This window comes from Alligator sinensis, unplaced genomic scaffold, assembly GCF_000455745.1.
Source record: "Alligator sinensis unplaced genomic scaffold, ASM45574v1 scaffold1097_1, whole genome shotgun sequence".
NCBI classification, from domain to species: domain Eukaryota; kingdom Metazoa; phylum Chordata; order Crocodylia; family Alligatoridae; genus Alligator; species Alligator sinensis.
The window spans coordinates 996,755-1,017,815 of NW_005841950.1; the positions used below are offsets into that span (position 1 = coordinate 996,755).

Sequence of the window (21,061 nt, forward strand, 5' to 3'; positions counted from 1 at the left end):
AATCCTCAGCTGCCCTTTGCTGTCAAACCCAGGTCCCCTCCTGAGCATAGTGATCCCAGGCTGCCCGGTCCCCCACAGGGCCACTCGTTCTGAATGCTGCCAGCAGACGGGATGAGCAGCCCATACCCCGCTTGCTAGGATCAGTGCTTGCCAGCTGCAACTTCCCCTTGTGAGAGTGCCCTGCTGCTGGCAAGCCCCAGGTTGTACTTTCCCCCTCCAGAGCCAGCCCCCCAAGGGTGTTCTAGGGCAGCAGAGAGGCAACTGGGAGCTGTTACCTGTTGGTGGAAGCTAGCGAGGCCTCAGGGCTGCTCTACCTCATGTGGAGGCCAGGTCAGTAGCCAGGCTCAGGAGGAAGGAGGAGAAAGTCACTGCCCTTTGTGCCAGGGCTGCTGTGAAGAGCCAGGTGTCATGCCTCATCAGTTAGCTATCTGAGAAGGCAGCAGCCTCACCGCTCACCTCACTAGGAGCCAGGGAGGGCATGAGTCCTTTTTCCTGCACCCTTGCCCTGAGACACACAGGCAGGCCCTGCCTTGCCTACCTCCCACCCTCTGCCCTGGGGGCAAACAACATGAAAATATGAGCCATGGGCTTCTTCTTTGGGTCTTTGTGACAGACACCGGGGCAGGGGATCTGCTTTGCTTGCTTGCACCGTCAGTTGTGCAGGTCCTGACTGGGTCGAGGGCATCTCCCTGATGCAGGGAACCAGTGAAAAGAGGACGCTGCAAAAGCTAAGCACCCTGGCAGGGGAAATACCCTGACCGATGTAATACAATTAAAATGGCACTGTGTAGTGGAGGGTTGCACCTTTGTCTGCTTGTGGACAGGACTCCTTTCTAGAGCCTCATAGTTAGCTTCCCACTGGCCAGCTTCCAGTGGGAGGATCTTGGCTACCTGCTAACTTTGTGGAAATGGGAGACATCTCCCCAGCTTGCTCCTGCGGCCATATGGCTGAGGACAAGCAAAACTCAGGGGCATCCAAACCCTAAGCTTCTGGGCTTGGGCCTGCACATAGGATGCCTGCCAAAGGATTTGGAAGCATCTGAAGCCCCAGGCTGGAGTGGAGGATACTTGCTGGTAGTAGGGCCACATATGGTTCCTGGATGATTCAAAAAGATTTGGACCAGATTTGGCTAATTTGACCTGGGACACAGAAAATTGCCCTTAAAAAACCCCCCCAAACCCCAGGGCTCATCTGTACGAGGCCATTTACTTGCTAGTGTGGGGTGGTCACCAGGTGTGGTGCTGCCTCCCTCTGGAGGGATCGGAGGCAGGTGGCTGATGGTGAAATGGTAATGCAGATGCACCCTCCCTGCTGGAGCTTAGTTACACCCTCTGGTTTCTGTTTATCATTTCCTTTCATTAACTGTGGCTGGGAAGGAAGAAGAAGGCAGCTACAGACTCAGGGCCCCACCTCTGTTGTGGGGATACTGTGAGCTGCCACCACAAACGTGCTTGGAGCCCTGTAGCAAATCTCAACTGAGCCAGTTTGCCTTCAGGATAGGAGCAGAGCTGGCCAGAACCTGGAAAAGTAAGCAAGCCCTCCCACCCCGCTCTGTCCCTGCCCCAAAAGAAAGCAAAGCCCATGGCAGGGAGCACTTATAGGCTCTGGCTTTGCTGAGTAAGAAGGCACGTGCTTTTGCCTCAGGTCTGTAGTTGTGGCATGTCAGGGCCTCCACCCAACGATGCCTCACACCTGCTGACTGGTGGCTAGGGGAGCTGCAAGCTTCTGGCCTTCATGAGGCATCTGCTTAATGGCCACTATGTCAAAAACACACCTTTCTCTCTCAGAGCTGCCCAGTTACAGCAGAGAAGAGCTGGCAGCTGTGGGAATAACTGCGTCAGGGAGTCACTGTTGTCACAGGAGTGGTGGGGATGTTCCTCCAGCTCATGGCGAGGGCTGAGGCAGGGACAGGGATCACTGTGTCCGCAGTGGAGGTGTCTCTCTCCAATGGCGAGGAAGTGGTGATCCATGTGCCCCAACTGCCACGTGGCGAGGTCCAGCAGAGACCAGGCGGGGCAGTTTCTTACTGCGGCGCTTTGCATTCCGTGGCTGTGGCTGCGCTTGTCTGCTCAGGAGTGTACATTTCCTGCTCTTGTTCAGATAGTTGTAAAATACCCCTGTACATACTCATCTGTGTATTGGCAAATGGGTGTGCTCGTGTGCAATAAAGTGAGAAGGACTGGTCTGCTATCCAGTGTGTCAGTGTGGCTGGCAGGGTTGGGAATTCTCACCATAACAGTGCCATTGCTAATTTTGCTGACTCCCAGCTCCCTCACACTTCCCAGATCGGTAATAGAACAACAGGGGACCTAGCACACACACTTGATGCTCCCATCAACTTTGACCATGATGAAAATTGACCATTTAGACCCACTCTTTGGGCTCTGGACAACTCCTGACCTGTGACTGTATTCACCTAGGGTGCTGCGAGCCTCAATTGCCCTGGTTACAGCCATGGGGATCACAGCCATAGACTAGCCAAGCTGCGGAGCTCTGTCCTGGTGCAAAGCTGCTACATAAGGACTGGGGTGTCAGTGAAGGGGATGAGGAAGACAAAGGGGACTTATGAAAGGGAAGAGGTAAGGGTGTAGAACCTGCAGCCTGTTTTGGCTGCTAAACAGGGCCCTGACCCCTGATGCAACAGGAGCTGCTGGCCATGGAGCACCTTTGACACCCAGGTTCCTACTGAGGGTGCTGAGCTCCAAAAATTTCAACCTTTAGGCCTAGGCCAGGGGTCCAGTATAGGGGGGGACTCCATACCTACCAGCACTGTCCAGCCTAGAGGATGGCCAGAGGCAGGGACACTGCAGTTTCCATGGTTTGAACAGGAGCTGTTATTGACTTGACATTATAAAGCAGGGCCCCTCATGTGCCTAAGTCAAGGCCACGTGCATGAATCAGGGTGGCAGAGAAGCCAGTTCTCAAGGGCATGGGAGCCAGTCCTCAAGGGCAGGGCATCAGCTGCTGCTGCATATGGGATAGCAAATGTCAGAAGGAGCAGTCAGGAAAGGCCTGGGCTGTGGGCTGGGTCCATCAGGAAGTAGGGGGAGTGCTCAAGAACCCCTGTGGCTCACTGATCCTGGAGCCAGCCTAAGGGCAGTTTCCACGATCCAGGCTGGTTGTGTACAGTCTCTGGGGGCTGGAAGGGGAAGTGCAGTCCCCGACAGCTCTTGGGCAGTGCCGCTAATGGGAGCTGAGTAGAAGCCCGGGCCCTGCCCCTGCAGCACTCTTTTGTGCCTGGCAGAATGGGCTGGGAAGGTGTCAGGCCCTGAGTGTCAGGTCCTGGTTGGTTCTTGCACAAGCCCTTGCCTTTGCAGTTTGGGCATGTGCCCATGTAGATATCCAGTCCTGTCACCACCTCACACCGGCTGACCTAGGGTTGCCCCGGACAGGTCGTGTGGTTGTAGTGCCCACAGCACTGCGTCAGCGATGCCATGTTGGCCTCAAGTCCTGCCCAGGCACCAGTGAAGGAGAGGGTCCCGTTGTTGCTGAGCATGGAGCTGGAAGAGAGGGCCATGGCTGGGGTGAGCCACATGTCAGCAGGCACTTGTTGGCTGCAAATATCCCTGGGACAATACGGGCCTGAGACTGCCCCCTCCCCTCCTTCCTCCCTCAAGATGTCATCCCTCTCTTCTGATAGTCCTCAGCTCCCCACAACCCAAGGCTGAAATCCCCTCCTGGTTCTGCTAAGACAGCTTCACTCTGTTTAACACTGCACCAACCCAGGGACATTACTGCCACCCTCCTCTCACCCAGGACTGCCCACACAGGTGAGTTCTTCATGGATCTCCTGACATCAGGTGTTTTCCTTATAACTGGTGCCTGGAGTCATGTGACTATCAGAGACTCTCAGCTGTTGCTGGCAGAAAAAATAATGGACTTGGCAACCTCTCCCTCCTACCCCTGGCAGCCTCCTGTCATGGTTAGCACAGCCTCTTCCAACCTGGAAATGTGGCCGTGAAGCTACTCCCTGGTGTATCCTTCAGCCCCTGCTCTTGAGCCTTCCAACTCTAGCAGAACAAGAGAAGCCACCAAGGACAACCTAAGAACAGCTTCGCTGGCAGGTTGGTGGGAGCAGGTGACTGGAGTATGCTGGGGGCGTGCATGTTCTGGCTGGGACGGGCAGTGTTGACATACCAGTGTTCAGGCCTTTGGATTGTGAGGGGGAAAAAAAGCCTGAAGGAGGCAGTTCCCTGAGCTCCAAACTTAGCAGGCAAATAAAAAGCATCCACATGTCTTCTTTTTATATAGTCATGGTTTTAGGCAATCTCATGGGGCCTTGTGTGTTGGAAGTTGCAACCCTGCCTCCTAGTCCAATCTCTACCCTCCCATCTAGATTGACAACCACGGTTTTGCCTCACACCCATAGGTGCTGACTTCATGGGTGCTCCAGGGCTCAAGCACCCACCAAAAAAAATTAGCATCCACAGAGCTGCTTGCAGATGTTTACAAACAAACAAACAAACAAAAAGCTTTACTGAAAGAAGCAGGATGTTACTTCAACCCGGCTCTGCAGCATCTGTAACGATCATGTGCTTCAGCAAGGCTTTTTGGTGCTTTTAGCTCAAGCTGATTTAATCCGCTACTGGGTAAAAGTGTTAAAAAAGCCCCATTAAGTGCCCAATCTTTACAGAAGTTGCAGAGCCAGGTAGAAGTAACGTGCTGCTTCTTCTGGGCATGCGTGGGGCTGAGCACAGGAATATGTCAAGTTAAAAGTAAAGTGATGGTTTTGTTTTGGGGGGTTTTTTTACACCTGCAAGCACCTACCAGCAAAAAAAAAAAGTTGGTGCTTATGTTCACCCCCCTCCCTGAAGCCTCCTTTCCCCACCCCAACCTGTCAAAAATACCCCTTCCTGCCCTCTCCACAGCCCAGCACTGTTGTCTCCCCTCCCACAATTCCTTGAGGCTCAATCCTCCCTCCTCCTACCAGCAGGCTGAGACTCATAAGAGACATTTACTGGGAGGAGGTCCTCAAGGGCAGGGGGAGCCCTGAAAAGATATCAGCTGCTGCTGCATATGGGACTACAGTCCCTTAAAGACTGTAGGTCCAACTTGCCCACTTTCCTGTGTCATGGGGCAGAGAGTGGATGCTGAAAGGGAGAGTGAACAGGCTGTGACCCAGGTTTTTCCAGAGCTCCTCTCTTACTTGCAGCCTTTAGCATTTGCAATTGAGTTAGGGAAGGGCAGTGGGGGGTACACAGAGGCGCAAGGGAGTAGGTGCATATATTGTAACGGGTGCATGGTTTCTTAATGTGGTTTAAGGTGTGTGATGGAAAGTTTATGCTACATAATGTATATATATTTTTGTTGTTGTTGTTGTTGTTATTATTTTTTTTTTAAATGAAGGCCTAGGAAGGTCTGATTCAGAGGCTGTGCCCCTCACTCCCGTGATCAATAGCTACTGATGCACCTTTTGCTCTCCAAGCCATTCCCTACAAATCTATTACTTAAGCTACTCAAATAACCTATTACTTAAGGTACTCAATCAATCCTGTTGCCTGGCTACAAGGCATAGCATCCTGTGGTGCCACAGGAAAAGCAGGGGGATAGCAGAGGTCAGTGTCCTGCTGTTGCAAAGGTAGTTAAGAGTCATCCGTGCAGGGAGCAGGTTAAAAGTACGTTTCAAAGCAATCTCATTAAAAATGTTGGTAGGAACCACCGTGAAGACTGTAGTGAGATGCACCTCACCACAATAGGGGGTCCAGTTTGAAACAGGCAAAGCAGAAGCTGTGTGGAGGAGATGGTCTGGGAAGCTGATGCTTTCCCCACGGGCATGTATGAGGGCTGTGCCCCCAGCAGTGGCAGGCAGTACTGCACCCAGCCATCAGCTACCCTGCTGCCCAGGCTGGGCCACAGCTTCACCCTGTTAATTCTGAGGTGACGACTGTGGCCAGCACAGCCGCTCTCTGAAGCTAACGTGCAGCCTCCCCAGCTCAGCAGGGCCCATCCAGCCCCATGGACATAGTTGAGGACCAGGCACAGACTCACTTTGCAAAGAGCTGCCGGCAGCACACATAGATGTTGTAGCTGGTGCTGTTGAAGTCCACGGTGCTCAGGAAGGTGACGCAGTTCTCCACTTCCCCTCTGGGCACGTACAGGATGCCTGGGGGAAATGAAACACAGCCATGGAGATTCTTTGACACTAGCCCCGGCACACACCCCTGCCCCTGGCCCTGCCAGCAAAGCCCCTCTGGTTGGCCCTGGTCACTCCCTGCTGCTGGTGAGGCAGGGGACCCATAGGAGCACAAACCTGCCTGTGTGTGGGCAGGGGATGCCCAGCTCTGCTTGGCCAGAGGGTGCTCAGGGAGCACAGCCCCACAGAGGGGTTGGGGAGAGGGGCAGGACAGCTTCCCTCCTCTTCCCCCTGCCTCCTTCCCATTTTCATTCCCAGTGGAGTTTCCGTCTGCCCCAGGTCTTTCCCCTCACCTTCCCACCCCCATCTCTGGCAGGGTCCTCCCCAGCAGGCCCCAGGGCCAGTGAGCATGAGGTTGGGACCATACCTGCCACACAGGCATTAAGAATAGAGACGCAGGCCCCGGTGAACAGAGCTCGCAGCACGATGCTGGCGAAGTCACTCTTCCTCTGAGGAACCATGGATGCTGCAGGGAACAGAGCATGGTGAGAGCCCGCAGTGGTGAGGGCTGGAGAAGCCACCCGCTGAGGGAAAGACCAGAGCCCTGGGTCCTGTTGTCTGGCCAGGAGGGAGCTGCCTACAGCTTCCCACCTCTGCCCAGCACTGCAGTGTCCCTTCAGCCAGCTGACAGGTAAGAACTATCTCCCATCACTGCAGAGCAGTATCCCACACCAGGGGACACTGTAATGCAGGAAAAACCTGCAAAAGTCAGCTGGACAGCGCTGCTGGGGCTCTGGTAGCAGCACCTGGCCCTGTCTCAGCCAGAATCCAGCACGATGCCTTCTCTCACACTGCCCCCAGCATAGCCCCCTGGAGGGTGGGGTGTTTGGGATACCCGGGCTCCTCCACTGCCCTGCCCCAGCACCTGCTGCAGCCCCGTACTCACTCAGGCCTCCCAGCATGATCCCGATGGAGCTGAGGTTGGCAAATCCACAGAGGGCAAAGGTCGTAATGATCTCAGCTCGCACCTAACAGACACGAGAGCAGATGAAGGGTGCATTGAGGACCAGTCCCTGAGACAGCCACCCTAGTCGTGGTGACACCCTCACCCCCACGCTGACCTTCTGGCCTCTTGTGAGCCAAGAGCCCAGGCTGTGGAGGTAGGGCACTGAGCAGCAGCAGGGAGACAGACCCAGCCCTGAGATGGCCACTTCCTGCAGCCCCACCCCTGAGAGCCTGGAGATATCTGTGGCGGATGCTGCCGGCAAGAGAAGCTGAGCAGAGGGTACATGGGCTGTGGCAAGGTGCCCCCCTCCTCCCTGCTCCACAGCCACTCATGCCTCAGGAGTGGCACCTCCTGTGCTATACGCGTGTGCCCCCTTGGCTTGCTGCACCAAGGGGTAGGGGCAGGAAGTGAGAGAAACTGGAGCCCCCCTTCCCTGTTCCTGAGTTGCCAAAGCCCTCGGGGTCCCTGCATCCCTCATAGGATGGGTGCTACACCACTGCCACCAGCTTGCAGTTGGGGCACTCAGGACCAGGCATCATCATGCTGGATTGCACTCCCCTTCCCCAATCCCTGGCTGCAGCAGGGTCCCAGGCAGGGAGGTCTGTAACGCCTGGAGCCCTGAGCAGTATTGCGAGTTCCCAGCCCTGCTGCCCCCAGCCAGTTCCTTTCCTCTGCCTAGACAGAGCCCCAGCTCCGCTCACCCCTCCCAGCTCCCTGCCCTGTGCCTGCTGCTGCCAGCTAGCCCCTCTGCCAGCCCTGTGTGCTGACACCTGCCTCTCACCGAAATCCACTGCTTCTGGCTGCCTTTCCACTCCTCCAGCCCCTCCAGGCGGTTCTTCTTGTACATGGACAGCCGCTCATAGGCCACAAACTCATTCAGGAAGATTTTGATCCCCAGGAGCTCAGCCACCACCGGTGAGTCTGCCCAGTCGGCCCCCATCAGAAAGGCCACGGGCATGAGGACATAGGAGCAGATCAGCTGAGAGCAGAGACCGCCACCACACATATCAGCATCATTGTGGGAGTGTGCTCACATGCACACCCTCCCAAACAGCCCCAGGCAGCCACCTCCTCCAGTCCTGTGCAAGGTGAGTAGGCAGAAGCAGTGGGCAGCTTGTGGACAGGCATCCCAACAGCAAGAGGGAGCCTATGGAGGACTTAAGGTGGGAGGGGAGGAGAAAGGCTGGAGGGAGGGAGGCAGGGAAGGAGAAGGTATTTTGTGAGGGGGCTGGTAGTGCACTACCTGGAAGGAGAGCCCCTTGATGTCCACCATCTCCCCAAGCCAGGAGAGTGCAGCATTGACAAACTCCAGCACGGCCAGGAAGGCGATCAGGTTGGCCGCAATGTTGGCCACCAGCCCCACGGAAGCGGAAGCACCATTGCTGGCAGCTTCCAGGATATTCTGCTCTCCCCTGGAGAGACAAAAGGAGTCAGCCACTGAAAGAGGTTCCACATGGGCTCAATGCTCCCTGTCTGGCCAGTCCCTGGGCACAGTTCCCTGGGCCTGGCCTGCCCTGCCAATATACTGACCTTCCCATCCTTTGTTCATGGCCCTGGAAGCAGCATGCTACCCCATCACATCAGTTCCTTGCCCCAGTCTTCTCAGATCTTGCTTGGGGTCCCCCACTGCCCTCCCCAGCTCTGTGGGATATCCCTGCCCTGTCTCCATCCCCTTGCCCCCATGCTTGGCAGCCCCTGGACATCCCACCCTGGGCTGATAGAGCCCAGCCCTGCCTGCTGCTCACCCGTTGCTAATTATCACGCCGTCTTTGCTCTTGAATTTAGACTTCTCCACCTCAGGATAAACCAGCTTGGACATGGCGAGAGCACAGGGCGCAGCCATGACAGAGGCTGCTATCAGCGATGATGCATCTATCTACAACACAGAAGCACAGGGGCAATCATGTGGCAGGGGCCTGGTGTCTCCCCACGGAGCCAATAGCAGAGAGGCTGACCTGGGGCTGGCAGCGGGGAAGCAGTGAGTGAAGGGCAAGTCTAGTCCTCAATAAACATCTCAGCATCTCTACATGGGCCCCTATTAGGGTGCAGGAAACTAATGAACTCTGCAGCAGGGTAGGGCTTGTTAATGCAAGCCCTTCCCTGCTATGGAGTTTTTTCATGTGCAGCAGCACACATGTAGATGCTGAGCTGGCTGGCTGGGGCACAGAAGTGCTTCAGTGCAGGGGCTGCCTGCCAACTAGCCCCACACTGAAGCACCCTCATACCCCAGCCAGCCCCTCCACAACACATTCAGCTGGGTCGAAGCAGCCCCAGGCCCCCTGCCAGTCAGGCCTGCTCCAACCTGGTTCAATGTACTGTGGTCTGGGCACACATGCAAACACGCACCCAGCAGCAGTTAGCTCCAGAGCTGATTTCTGCACATTAATAGGCATGTGTAGATGTGCCTAGGGTGTCTAGGAGAGGACCTATCCATGGGTGAATGCCTCTCACAGCTCTGAGCCTGTTTCTAGAAGCTGCAATGTGTGATCCTGATGGGTGTCTCCCACCCCCAGGCTGCACACAGCTGCACTCAGGCCACGAACATCAGCAGCCGTCGCTTCCAGGCCTCTGGTCTGAGGTACAGGAGACCTGATTCCCTCAAATCTCTTTAGAAGGACCTAGGAGAGGGGGTGATGTTGCAGCACTTCATCCCCTTATCATTATGCCTCCCAGCCAAACAGTCATGGTGCACTGAGCTCCAGTTCTCTCCTTCCTTTATTCCTGACCCTCACGCAGCCTTTGAGCTGCACTAGCAACTCTTATGTGGGCTGATCCTATCTTACTGTTTCCCTCTTGAACCTTTTCATGAGCATCCGATGTCAAGGGCTGCTGTAAAGTTTTCTCAACATGTTCCCAAAGCCTCCTAAAAGCAACATCTCAAACAGCCCATTGCTGGCACACGTTTCCCAAATCTCAGAGTAGCTGCTGGCAAGACCTAGGGATCTGCCTGCACTTAGCAGTAAGGCTGCAAAGAAGTCAGGAACAGACAAAGCCCACCCTTTACTGTTCCTCTCTCTCCCATTGTGTGTGCATCTGCCTTATTCAAGTAAGTAGAATCCATCTTTAATGATGATAGTGATAACCACAGCTCCAGCTCATCTCAGCTGATGGGGTTTTTTCCCCCACAAAAGTCAGTAAATGTCAGACTTAACACCACTGAAAAGCCAGTCCTTACAAAAGCTCTCCTCAACTTAGAGGAAAGGGGCTGAGGAGCATTGTTCAGATGAAGGCTTCACTTCATATCAGATATGAATATGTTTGAAAGCAAGGTGCTGGAGATGTTTAGTGGGGCTGGTTGCTCTTGGGCTCATGGTGGCTGAGTGGTGAGGGTGCCTCTATGGCTCTGGAGCTGTGAGTTTACGATCTGTTGGAGTTAAAGGCTGCCCAGAGCTGTGAGTGGCCCCCTGGGGAGTCAAAGGCAGCTGGACGTGATGCTGGCTACATCATTCCTTTGCATACCTTTGGCAAACAAACTGTTGTACTTTAACCACAGGAGCCCAGTGGACTTTTAGACTTAGAGGGACTTTCCTTCCTCTTGTCATTGGACTCAGAACCCACTGAGGTCTCCACTCAGGATCTCATGTGCTCTTTTAACTAGTGAGCAGTATGCAGTGGTAGGGTCACATTTATACTCTGCACCTCTAGCAGTGAGAGGGCTTGTGTGCCCACAGGCAGGGCCTGCCAGTTTGCACAGGAGCTGCCCCGGTGCATCCTGTGGCTCAGGTCTGATCAGTCCAGGGGGGCTCTGTCTGCCTTTGGGCAGAGCTGTCTTCTCTCCCCTGGGCCTCTCTGGTCTCACAGGGACAATCGCCATACCTGTGCCCAGTATGCTAAGGCTCTAGATGAGGGGATCATTAGCACACGCAGCAGGGAGCCCCCACCCAGGGGTGGCCACATGATGGGGCCTTCTGCACTCACCCCGAAGGACATGTAGGCTCCCATCACACTTCCGGCAATAGTGGAGAAGCCCCCGGTCATCACGGCATGGATTTCTGAGTACGTCATGTCCGCTAGGTAGGGACGGATCAGCAGGGGAGCTTCTGTCTGCATGACAGGAGAAGGCAGTGAGGGCTGTGCATGCTGCCAGAGGCCCCTCCCTGGTTGGGGGTCATCCCACAGTGGTGCTCTTGGGCTTCACATCACCCCACTGCTTCCCAGGCTCAAGGGAACTGGGGGATGGGGGAGGAGGAGGGCTGAGTGGAGCCTTGGGAGCCCTTTGATGGGTATATATCAAGGACCAGCTTCTCTGAGGCCTGCCCACTGGGGCAGAGGCCTGGGGCTAGGCCTCCTTGAGGGCCATGCCTCCTCAAGGGGGTTGAGAACAAGCTTTCATAGACCTCTGTCTGCACACTGTCCAGAGACAATGGCTGTAAAAAGGCTTGGGAGACACCCAGAGCAACAGCAGCTTCCTGCCCCAGGGCACAGCTCTTTGGACAAGACCAAAGCATGTTCCTCCCTGTGGACAGCTGTCCGGGCCTTGCCTCACTCACCTGTCCCACAAAGATGTTTCCTGCGACACTCAAGGTCTCCGTAGCCGTGGTGCCCATGGTGACCTGCAGCAGCCAGGAGATCTGGAGAGAAGTAGGAGAAGCCTGTGTCTCGGTGCCAAACCACAGCATTTCAAACAGCTTGGCCTCCCATTGCACCTGGACTTCTGCCTTGCTCCAGGGTCCAGCTCAAGACCTGTGGCTGAGATCCAGGAGTGCTGAGGGGCAGAGGTGTGGCTGTAGAGATCTGTACTGCCCCAGTCAATACCAGGTTCCCCTTCCATTGGGGCCATGCTTACCCCTGCCAAGCCAAGGTACTACGTGGGACGAGTAGATCATACTGCCAGCCCCCAGCCCCACTTGGGAGGACCCAGAGAGGCTGGGTGTTACCTTCAGGATGATCCACTGCATGAGGCCAAGGTAGTAGAGAATGGACATCACGCAGCTGAAGAAGACGATGATGGGTAAAGCCTGTAGGCAGAATGGCAAGGCACAGGCTGAGTGTAAGAGCCCAGCAATGCCTGCTGGTGGGATGCTTGGCAGGCCCCAGGTCAGTCTGAGGTGCTAGAGCTCACCCCAGCCCCTGCAGCTGAGCATAAGGGCAGGGCATCAGTGCCCACAATGGTTTCTAGCCTGGCCTATGAGCTGTGCAGTGCCAGGGGGTCAGGGTGCCAGCCCTTACAGCTGGCCTGGAGTGGCAAAACACCAGGTTAATAAGCGAGTGTCTGGGCTGCTCAAAGCCCCACAGTCCCCCTGTCCCTGCCTCAGGGTTGGTCCCCCTGGCCTGAGAGCTCACCTGAAAGGCAAAGGCCTCTTGGATCAGCTTGTTCCCAAAGACGAAGCCGGAGCCGGCTGTGGTGTAACTCAGGAAATACTGCAAGGGAAGAGGTCAGAGATCAGAGAGAGCAGCACCCCGGAAAGCTCTCCTCAGGCCTGTTCCAACCTGCACTGTGATGAAGGATCCCTGCAGACACCTCCTCTGCGCTGTGCTCCACTCCTACCAAGGGACCACACCATGTGGAAACCTCCAAATCCACCTAGCTAGTGCAAGCTGGGACTGTACAAGGGGGTCTTTAAGAGAATGCTAGATGAACACCTTGCTGGGGTCGTTTGACCCCAGTGCTCTTTCCTGCCATGGCAGGGGGTTGGACTTGATGATCTGTCAAGGTCCCTTCCGACCCTACAAACTATGAAACTATGAAACACAGGGAAGCCAGAGCCCAGGGACCTACTCCAGAGACAGTCCTGCCCAAAATGCCTCCAGAGAGGGAACTGAGGAGGAGGAAGAGGAGAAACTGAGAAGGGCTGGGTGGGGCATACGGTGTCTTTGGTCTGAATAGTGACCAAGACAGGGAACCACCCAGGATCTCTATTCAAGCAATGCACCCTGATAGGGGGGTAGTGGGTCCATGGCAAAGAACAGGCTCAGGGATGCTGCGTCCTGGCAAAGAGTTGACAGGAAAGGCAGGTAGCCTCCCATTTGCTAAAGAGTTCCTGGGAACCAGCAACACAGTGGAAGGGGCCAGAACCTGCAGGGCCTTGGGCACAAGGAGTGAATCAGAGTAGGTGCCACATCCTTCTGACACTGAACAAAGAGCTCCACTAGTATGATCCCTAGGGCTGCTCAGTGTCCCTCCACTCCAGCCCATTCCTCCTCCTGCCTGGCTTCTTGCTATGGATGTAAAGGAGCAGGGCCCATATCCCCTCATCAGGGACCCAGTGACAGCAGGGTAGCTCCTGCCCCCTGGGCCTTCCTTTCACCTGCCTCGTACCACTTTCCCACCTAATTTGAGAAATCAGGGAGAGTTAGAACCTACCCCTGTCCCACGCCTCTCCCAGCCCCCACACCCTCGCTCTCCCTCAGCTCCCCCCTCCATCACACACACCAGCTCCTCTGTCCCCCAATTTCCAAATCCCATTTCCACAGCCCATTCCTTTCTTTACCCCCATCTCCATGTACCATTTCCACACCCCACCTCCACTCCCCACTGCTGCCCAAGCCATGTGACCTGGGAAGCCAAGGCCCAGACTTGTCGCAAGAGGCTCCAACCCTGGCACCAGAGCCTCCTGGGTCCCATCTGTGTCTCTCTGTTGTGTCTCTCAGCTTTGGCCTCAGAGACCCATGATGGAGCTAGCCTGATGATCACAAGCCCACCTCCTGGGCACTGGCTGTGCCCTGTGATGCTTGCTGTTACCTGAATCTGACTGCCCAGCCACTGGAAGGCCTCAAATCCAAGGTCCGTCCTGATGATGAAGATTCCCAGAACAAACTCCATCCCAAGACCCCAGAAGACAGCTCTCCAGGACACCTGGACCAAGGACAATATGGGGCCATGTGAATTAATGAGTCCTGGAGCCTTCCCACTCCAGTGTTCAGCCTTGCCCATGAGCCCAGATATCACAACATGGGCCAAACTGGCAGGCATGTGGCTTCCATGGTGGTCCCTTGGACTAACAGCTCAGTGCCTGGAGAAGGCTCTTGGCTGAGGCAACATCTTGCAACATCTAGATCACTTCTCTGCAAGGGACTGTCAACGGGCTTCTGACTGACCAAGGGGCTCAGTGTAGCTCTGGAAAAGCAGGCAGAGGGTGTGGAAAGCAAGGGGGAGAAGCACAGAGCAGAGGACAGGGCAGAGGGGGAGGTGGCAGGTGCCAGGGAATGGGTGCTGGGTTGTCCTCATATCAGGGAATAGCTCTCCCAGAGAGAAGAGCACATGGGCCTTCATATATGGGCAGGCCATACTCTGCTTCTAGCAGCACCAGTGTCAGCCAGGCAGAGTGTCTGACCAGGGACTTAGGGTGTTGCATCACAGTCGTCCAAAGCAAAAGCTTACATGGGTAACCCTTCATGGCCCATCAGAAGGGCAGGGACCTCAGGGGTTGTACAGGAGTGACTAAGCAGGTGAGGCTGAAAGTTAATGGAGGCAGGGATCTAAATTAGGCAGACACCTTCCCAACTATACAGCTGGTCCAATAAAAGATATCCCTCACAAAACTCCTTGTCTAAATCACTAGGTGCTTTTGTAAAACTCCCTCTGCACCCATCTGAATGGACAGGGTTTTGGGGAGCATTTCACTCCCTGTGACAAAAGAAGGCATTTGTGGCATTGACTGCCCTGAGGTCAAGGTAACAGAGGTGTGTTATGAGAGTCAGGAGTCCCAGGCTGGCTCTGCAGCCCTGGACCTTGCCAGTTCTCTGCCCATGAGGCCTGCAGGTGGCACGGCCTCCTGCATTTTGCCTGGGGTCCAGAGGATTCTATTTGCTTTCTGCTGTGAACGTCAAGGGACAAATGCAAGCACATTGGGTGGGTGGTTGCTTCCACAGGGCTGTATTAACAGCAGTCTTGCTTCCACAGGTCACCTCTGTCCACAACCCCCGCTGCTTCCCACTCTGGGAGGGTGTTTCAGAACCAGCTCTCTCCCAGTGGAGCACAGTGTCTTCAGCACTGGGCCCAGGGAAACATTTTAACTTACTGCGCCATGGTGCTTGGAGCAGGCAAAAAGGACCAGCACAAAGACACAGATGCCAGCAAATGAGATCAGCTGCTCCGGATTTTTGGCAGTATCCAGAGCCAACCAAGTGACCAGCCCACCCAGAACGGCCAAGCAGAACACCCTGAAAAAGAAGCACCAGACAGCCTGTCACACAGGAGATGTCACTGCAGAAATACGCGATGACATGTTGGTGAGGTGACATCACTGCAGGAACACCCGGCACATTGTCTAAAATATCAGTTAGCTCATCAAGGAAAGCTACTAGGTTATCTGGTGTGACCTAGCCATGGCAAACCCAAACCCAAGCTACTCAAGAGGTGGGGATCACTCCAAAAGGCAACCAAGCTGAGCAGCCTTTTCTGGTCAGCACTGACAGTGCCAGCACCTTAACGACCACCTTGTGCTATCACCATCCTTTTGCAGGCAGCTGCAGCAGTCCCCTGAGAATCCTTGAGGCTAGCTTTGCCCAGGGCATGAATGGGGTGAGTGAGGAACAGACTCCTTCCCCCCATACCTTGATGAGCAGGGCAAGCCCAGTCTGTGCATGCAAACAGTATTTCCTTGTGGGCACTCCCACATATGCTCATCAGGGGGGTGATCAGACGAGGACAACACTTTTCAAGTGGCCAAGGAAAGCAGGCATCTGCTCATGACATGGGGCATGCAGTGCAATCTGTTCTCCAACTCACCATTTCAGCCATGGCCAGGACTTCCGGAAGCACTGCTGACAAGGGCTGAAGAGCCTCACCAGCTTTGCCCCATAGTGCTTCTGAATGAAGTCATAGCCCACAAAGAAGACAACAATGCAGGTGATGACCACTAAGGCAAGGGCACGCTGGAAGTTCAGGCAACAGGCCGCAATGAAGTAGCACAGGTAAGCTGGAAAGGAGAGAGGCAGGGACAATAAGCAGTGTTGAAAGCCAGCAGACAGACTCAGCTCACACAAGGCCCCCCGCCGGACCCCCTTCACTGAGCCCCACCACACACAGCGACTGCATGGAGGAGCAACACCACAGCAGCATGATGGGCAGATCTGTGGGCTTGTGCAGCCACCAGCACATTGCCTGTTATGGGCTGAAAGGAGTAAAGATGAGGAGGACTGTTCATTTGCTGGGCAGGGAGACAGGCACAGGCTAATGCTGCCTTGGTACTGGTGACATGTGAACCCCTTGTGAAGAGAGAAGTGGGATGAGAATAAGTTAGGCCAACTGCAGCTGGGCAAGGCTATGCTAAGACGTGGTCTCCAGAAGAAAGGTTGGTGTCCCACTTGCTTGGCAGGCTGGAATCAAGAGTGGCCAAAGGACTGATGGAGAAGTCCCCTCGGGCCATGGGCACTCTCCACCCTGATGTCCCTGGTTCCCAGGCTGTTTCACCTGTACACAGGAGACCCAGGAAGATCTTCCGGAGCAAGCTGGAATGAGTCTTGCAAAAATGCCTTGCCTTCCCCATGGGCTGCGTCACCTTCCTGGGGAGAGTTAGACAGAGAGACCAGTGCATGTTAAAGACACAGCTAAGCCAATCTCCCTTCTCACTGGGGCAACACTTCTGCCTGGTGGGGTTGATGGGATCCAACAGCCAACAGCTCCCATACACTAAATCTGGGCAGTCTCACAAGAAGCTCCAGTTCTCCTGAGGCTTTGGAGAAACAATCCAGTCACAGAGAGATGCTGCCTGCCCCATGCAAACCTGCCATGTAGTCCAAATGCAGGTTCATATACTGCAAGCTCAAAAGATCTCAGCACATCTGTTCCCATACCTCTGTTAATGCAGCCCTTGGCATCCCTTATGAGCTGAGCCTTACCACGGGGGACAGGACTATTATCTGGAGATAAGATAGCAGAGAATGTGTAGGAGGCTGCTGCAGGCTCAGCAGGGATTGGGACTTAAGGCTCTGCTATAGCAGAAACGACTCACATCAGCTTTGCCTCTCAGTCTGTCAGAAATAGCCTGTCAGTGGAGGTGCCCCAAGGGTCTGCCTCTCCATGAAGCAGAGAGGTTGGTCCTCCTTGGGTACCACAGCATGCCTCCCATATGATCCCTGTTATTCAGAGTGTCAAAGGGATCTGAGGGCTGTGGGTCACATTCTGGGGGAAAAAAGGATGGCAGAGTCTGGCATGACTGTTGGGTACCCAAAAAGGGCCTGGAGTAGTCGGGCTGCTAAGAGTTGTTTTGCTGTGACCAAGAGATCTCAGTATATCTGTTGCACAGACCGCTGTTAATACAGTTATTGGCATCCTTTATCATGAGCTGAGCCTTGCCATGGCAGGCAGGGGGGACATGGACACTTCTGCTTGGTGGGGCTGACAGGATCCAGCTGGGCCAACAGCTCCCACACATTAACCTCAGGTAGTCTTACAGGAAGGTCAATAGTTTGGTCAGGGGGAGCTGTCCAGGAAGGAAAGTGATGCTCCCCCTAACAATGTAACTCTACCTCCAGCAGGAGGGGCATCGGGCTTTCTCTTCTTTCTCACTCTCTTCAGGTAGACCATCGTTTCCCTCAGGGAGTTCCTCCTCTTCCTGCAAAACACCAACACTTGGTTAGTCAACGCTCCCGCACCGCTCCATGGTGTCAGCACAGGAGAGAAAGTGGGGGTGGGATTTACCATCAAGTCAAAAGCTGGGTTCTCTGAGCCCTCCTTGAGTTTGCCCAGTGATATTCTGCTATCTTCCATCTCCAGATATGCCCCACCTGCAACACAAACCTGGGCATCAGCCAAGAGGCAGCACAGCCAGGCACCTTGTGAAGGAAGAAACTTCTCTCTGACTCCACAGCTGAGAGGGGAGAGTCTTTTGCTTCCCTAGAGCAGGGAAGCCCTGAGGGTCTTCCTTGTCCTGTATGCAAGGCAGAGCAGCCCTCAGGCCTCCAGTCCAACAGCTGGGACAGAAAAGTACAAAGGAGGAGTGTCCAGAGGTGCTCGGGATGTTGTACCTGTGGGAAGAGGAGCCATGAATCCCTTTACTCTTCAAGGCCTAAGATAAGCACTCCAAATGTGTTCCTATGCCATTAAAATTAATGAATGTGCCTCAGAGGCACTGGGCTCATTATCTCCCTTGTTCTTCCCCACGTACAGAAAAGGAGCCTTTGCTTACTTCTAACCCTAACAAGTGAAAGAGTCTTGAATTACCTCCTTGTTTCCAACTAAACCCTGTATTTCTACCTGTCCCTGATTTTCCTTACAGACCATTGGGAGACAAATGGCCCTGCAGTAATTTTTAGGCACAGTGAGCCCTTCTCTATGAGATGAAATGCCCTGACCCTTACTTCCTAAGCTGTATCCCCTGATAAAAACAGCATTCAGCTTGAGATAGAGTTAAGAGCACAAAGCAGTACAGGGATTACCCCAAAACAAGTGCTTTAAAGCCCAAAATTTCAGAGCTAAGCTTAAACGTGAAAGAAATCCAAGCATGCTAGAATGTGGAAAAACACAGTTGAGGCTCCTGAACAACCTTATCACTGACCTATAGTCAAGCCATAGCATAACAATGCCATTAGGATTAGTACAGAATGCTGTTTACGGCCCCAAATTGGATTAAACCAATGTCTTAAAAGCACGTTAGAGTGTGCATTTTATGTCCTTCATGGTGTTACTACAAAAGGTGGGTTGGGAGCCTTAATTTGCCTTTTATCAAGGATCTAGAAGGAAATATAAAGTTACTGCTGATAAAAATGACAGATAACAGAAAAATTGGTAGAGTGAAAAATATTGATCAGGAGGCATTATGGATAAAGTGTAGCAGTCTGGATTTCTCAGGAAGGTGGGCCTCTTTGAACAACATGCATTTTAATACAGACAAATGCCAGGTCAGAGAACTAGGAGCACAGCAGGTAGATCACATTGGTTGGATGAGAAATGCTACAATAGTGAAAAAGAAGGAAGGATGTAACAAGAAGGCATGGGTCCACATCAATGCATGAATGTCACTTTGTTGAGTAGCTTCCATTTTTAATCTTGAGCTGAGCACAGGGCTACTCACCAGAGGCAGACCACTGCCCTGCCCAAAAGAGTATGTGTGACCCCTTTGGCACCTACAAGCCATCACAGAGTATTTTGGAGCTGACGACTTCAAATGCTGATTCTACTCTGTGGCCCAACAGGTTTTCCACATTGCATGGCTAGTGGGTCTGCAGCTCCTCAGCCTGGGCACACGGCAAAAGGAGAGAGACTGAGTTAAAAAAAGTGTTGGCTCTAAGGATCAGGGGACAGACCATTGTCCCAATGGCTAGCCCAGTGTCTAGAAAGAAGGTAAGCAGGCATGAATCTGGTTAAGACCAGAAGCACTAACAGGCCTGGGAAGGAGCGTGTATAAATAATAGTGGATCTAGGAATTTGAAAAGCTATACACAGTCAGGATTGGGTCCTTGGCCTCCAGGGCTGGCAGGCACTACTAGCTGCCTGCCTACTCAGGAAGAGGAGCCTGGCAGCTCAACTCTGGCAGGGTCAGGCCCTCGGCTCCCTGGGATGGCAAGAGTAGAGGAGGAATGGAAAGGAGCATGTCATGTAAATGAATGGGAAGGTTCATCAGTGGAGACACCAGGGTCAGGGTCTGAGACAGCTGTTCAGTCCACACAGGCCTAGCATCTCAGGAGGTCTGAGGCCCAGACTGCGCCCCATAGCTGATGACAGCAACTTACCTAGACCCAGTTGGCTTAGAAGCACATGAGACCTTATGACTAGGTCTACTCAGACTGGTAACTGTCCCAGGAATGGGCCAGGGACAGCAACCAGTTGGACATGAGTTCTCCTTCCAAGCAGGTCAGGGATTTTCAGACAAACCAGTTTTTCTGCTAGAAAATGCCTGTTGAAACAAGTTTGTGTGGGTACCTGTGTGCAAGTGTTAGTGGGAAACATTTCTTGGGTCCAGGACAGAATTTCTGGTGAAAACCAGAGATCAAATTGTGATCTCCCCCACACCGGATGAGAAGGGTAACTGATGGGGCTGTAGACAACCTCTGTGCTCCTCTCAGTGTCTTGTGTAGAAGCAGTTCCTCTTTGCATTAATCAGTGAACCTTCATGGCATCACAGAGTGTGAGAATGGCTAACTACCTCTCTCTGTCTGTCTTTATACAACTCAATATTTAAGGCACTGGGTTGGACCATGGGAGGCAAAGGTTCAAGTCCCCACTTCAATCAGCATAAAGCAGAACGGTTCTAGCAGGACAGACTTACCCCAGAAGAGCCTGGTGCCTAAGGCACTTACCAGGGCTGGGGTTCCACTTCTGAGCCTGGGTCAGGTAAAGAAGAGATAGCAAATTCCACCTCTGAGAAAACAGCTCCACATCCTGATCATCACTGAGCTATCAGCTCTCTGGAGCTATGTACTCTGCTTTTTTCACAGTTAGCCTCGAAAGGCACTGCTTCCCTCTTGATTCAGGATAGGAAAACACTGTGATCTCAAAATTTTTGCAGGACATGAAAAAAGTTTCCTACACAGTAATGCTCCCATTCCCATGGTGCTGTCTGTAGTTAAAGGGATGAATGTAACCTGTGATGATATAAGCATGACTTTAGGGGTGGGTCGCTATTGGAATAGTGTGAGCAGTGGCAGCACGTGCCCTTCAAAACAGACACTGGTAAGGGTTCAGAAAAGACTACATGATTCATAGTCTGGGAACTGCACTGGTTAGCAGGAGATTTAAGAAACTTTATCTACTGAAACAGTCAAGAGGTGACTTGATTAGAGCTCATAGGGTTCTCATCAAAGGTATTTGGGGGTTTCAGTCCTGTTGATTTCATTTATTTCAATGATAATTAGGCAACTAAATGTCCATCAAGACCTGGGCCCATGGTCTGATGTGAGGAGGAGGTTTCTGACACCTGAGGGCTCCTCACTCCTGCAACCAAACATGCAATGAAACCTGCAGTAGAAGCTGCCTCTGCTGAGCAGCCCCCAGTTTCCCCTCCTCACTCCCTACACTTCATGAGTCCAGCTCAGTAGCTCTCAACTTTGTTAGACTCTAGGTCCCCCTTGTTGGACTTGAGGCCTCCTTTGGAAAATG

At 53.6% G+C, this 21,061-nt stretch overlaps 1 protein-coding gene and 1 long non-coding RNA gene across 5 annotated transcripts in view; one reads left to right on the forward strand and one right to left on the reverse strand.

Moving 5' to 3' along the window:
- Nucleotides 1-6: 6 nt before the first annotated feature.
- SLC28A2 (solute carrier family 28 member 2) overlaps nucleotides 7-21,061 on the reverse strand; it is a 25,853-nt gene continuing 4,798 nt past the window's right edge. Inside the window, exons 2-18 of one of the 3 annotated variants that reach the window (XM_025199866.1) lie at nucleotides 17,666-17,751; nucleotides 17,494-17,579; nucleotides 16,436-16,527; nucleotides 15,752-15,941; nucleotides 15,042-15,183; nucleotides 13,763-13,876; nucleotides 12,364-12,441; nucleotides 11,958-12,038; nucleotides 11,571-11,651; nucleotides 10,999-11,124; nucleotides 8,826-8,956; nucleotides 8,324-8,492; nucleotides 7,862-8,059; nucleotides 7,021-7,102; nucleotides 6,502-6,600; nucleotides 5,990-6,104; nucleotides 7-3,501 (exon numbers count right to left, since the gene is read on the reverse strand). In XM_025199866.1, coding sequence (XP_025055651.1) covers nucleotides 3,375-3,501; nucleotides 5,990-6,104; nucleotides 6,502-6,600; nucleotides 7,021-7,102; nucleotides 7,862-8,059; nucleotides 8,324-8,492; nucleotides 8,826-8,956; nucleotides 10,999-11,124; nucleotides 11,571-11,651; nucleotides 11,958-12,038; nucleotides 12,364-12,441; nucleotides 13,763-13,876; nucleotides 15,042-15,183; nucleotides 15,752-15,941; nucleotides 16,436-16,527; nucleotides 17,494-17,579; nucleotides 17,666-17,751 — 1,997 coding nt within the window. In that variant the 3' untranslated portion in view covers nucleotides 7-3,374. The remainder of the gene's footprint in view (nucleotides 3,502-5,989; nucleotides 6,105-6,501; nucleotides 6,601-7,020; nucleotides 7,103-7,861; nucleotides 8,060-8,323; nucleotides 8,493-8,825; nucleotides 8,957-10,998; nucleotides 11,125-11,570; nucleotides 11,652-11,957; nucleotides 12,039-12,363; nucleotides 12,442-13,762; nucleotides 13,877-15,041; nucleotides 15,184-15,751; nucleotides 15,942-16,435; nucleotides 16,528-17,493; nucleotides 17,580-17,665; nucleotides 17,752-21,061) is intronic. The other 2 variants (XM_025199867.1, XM_025199868.1) reach the window with 2 other exon arrangements.
- The window catches only part of LOC112549712, a 12,986-nt gene continuing 7,015 nt past the window's right edge, over nucleotides 15,091-21,061 (forward strand). Inside the window, exons 1-2 of one of the 2 annotated variants that reach the window (XR_003093220.1) lie at nucleotides 15,158-15,936; nucleotides 17,741-19,306. This is a non-coding gene — a long non-coding RNA (uncharacterized LOC112549712). Of the gene's footprint in view, nucleotides 15,937-17,740; nucleotides 19,307-21,061 lie in introns of both variants that reach the window. The other variant, XR_003093221.1, reaches the window with a different exon arrangement.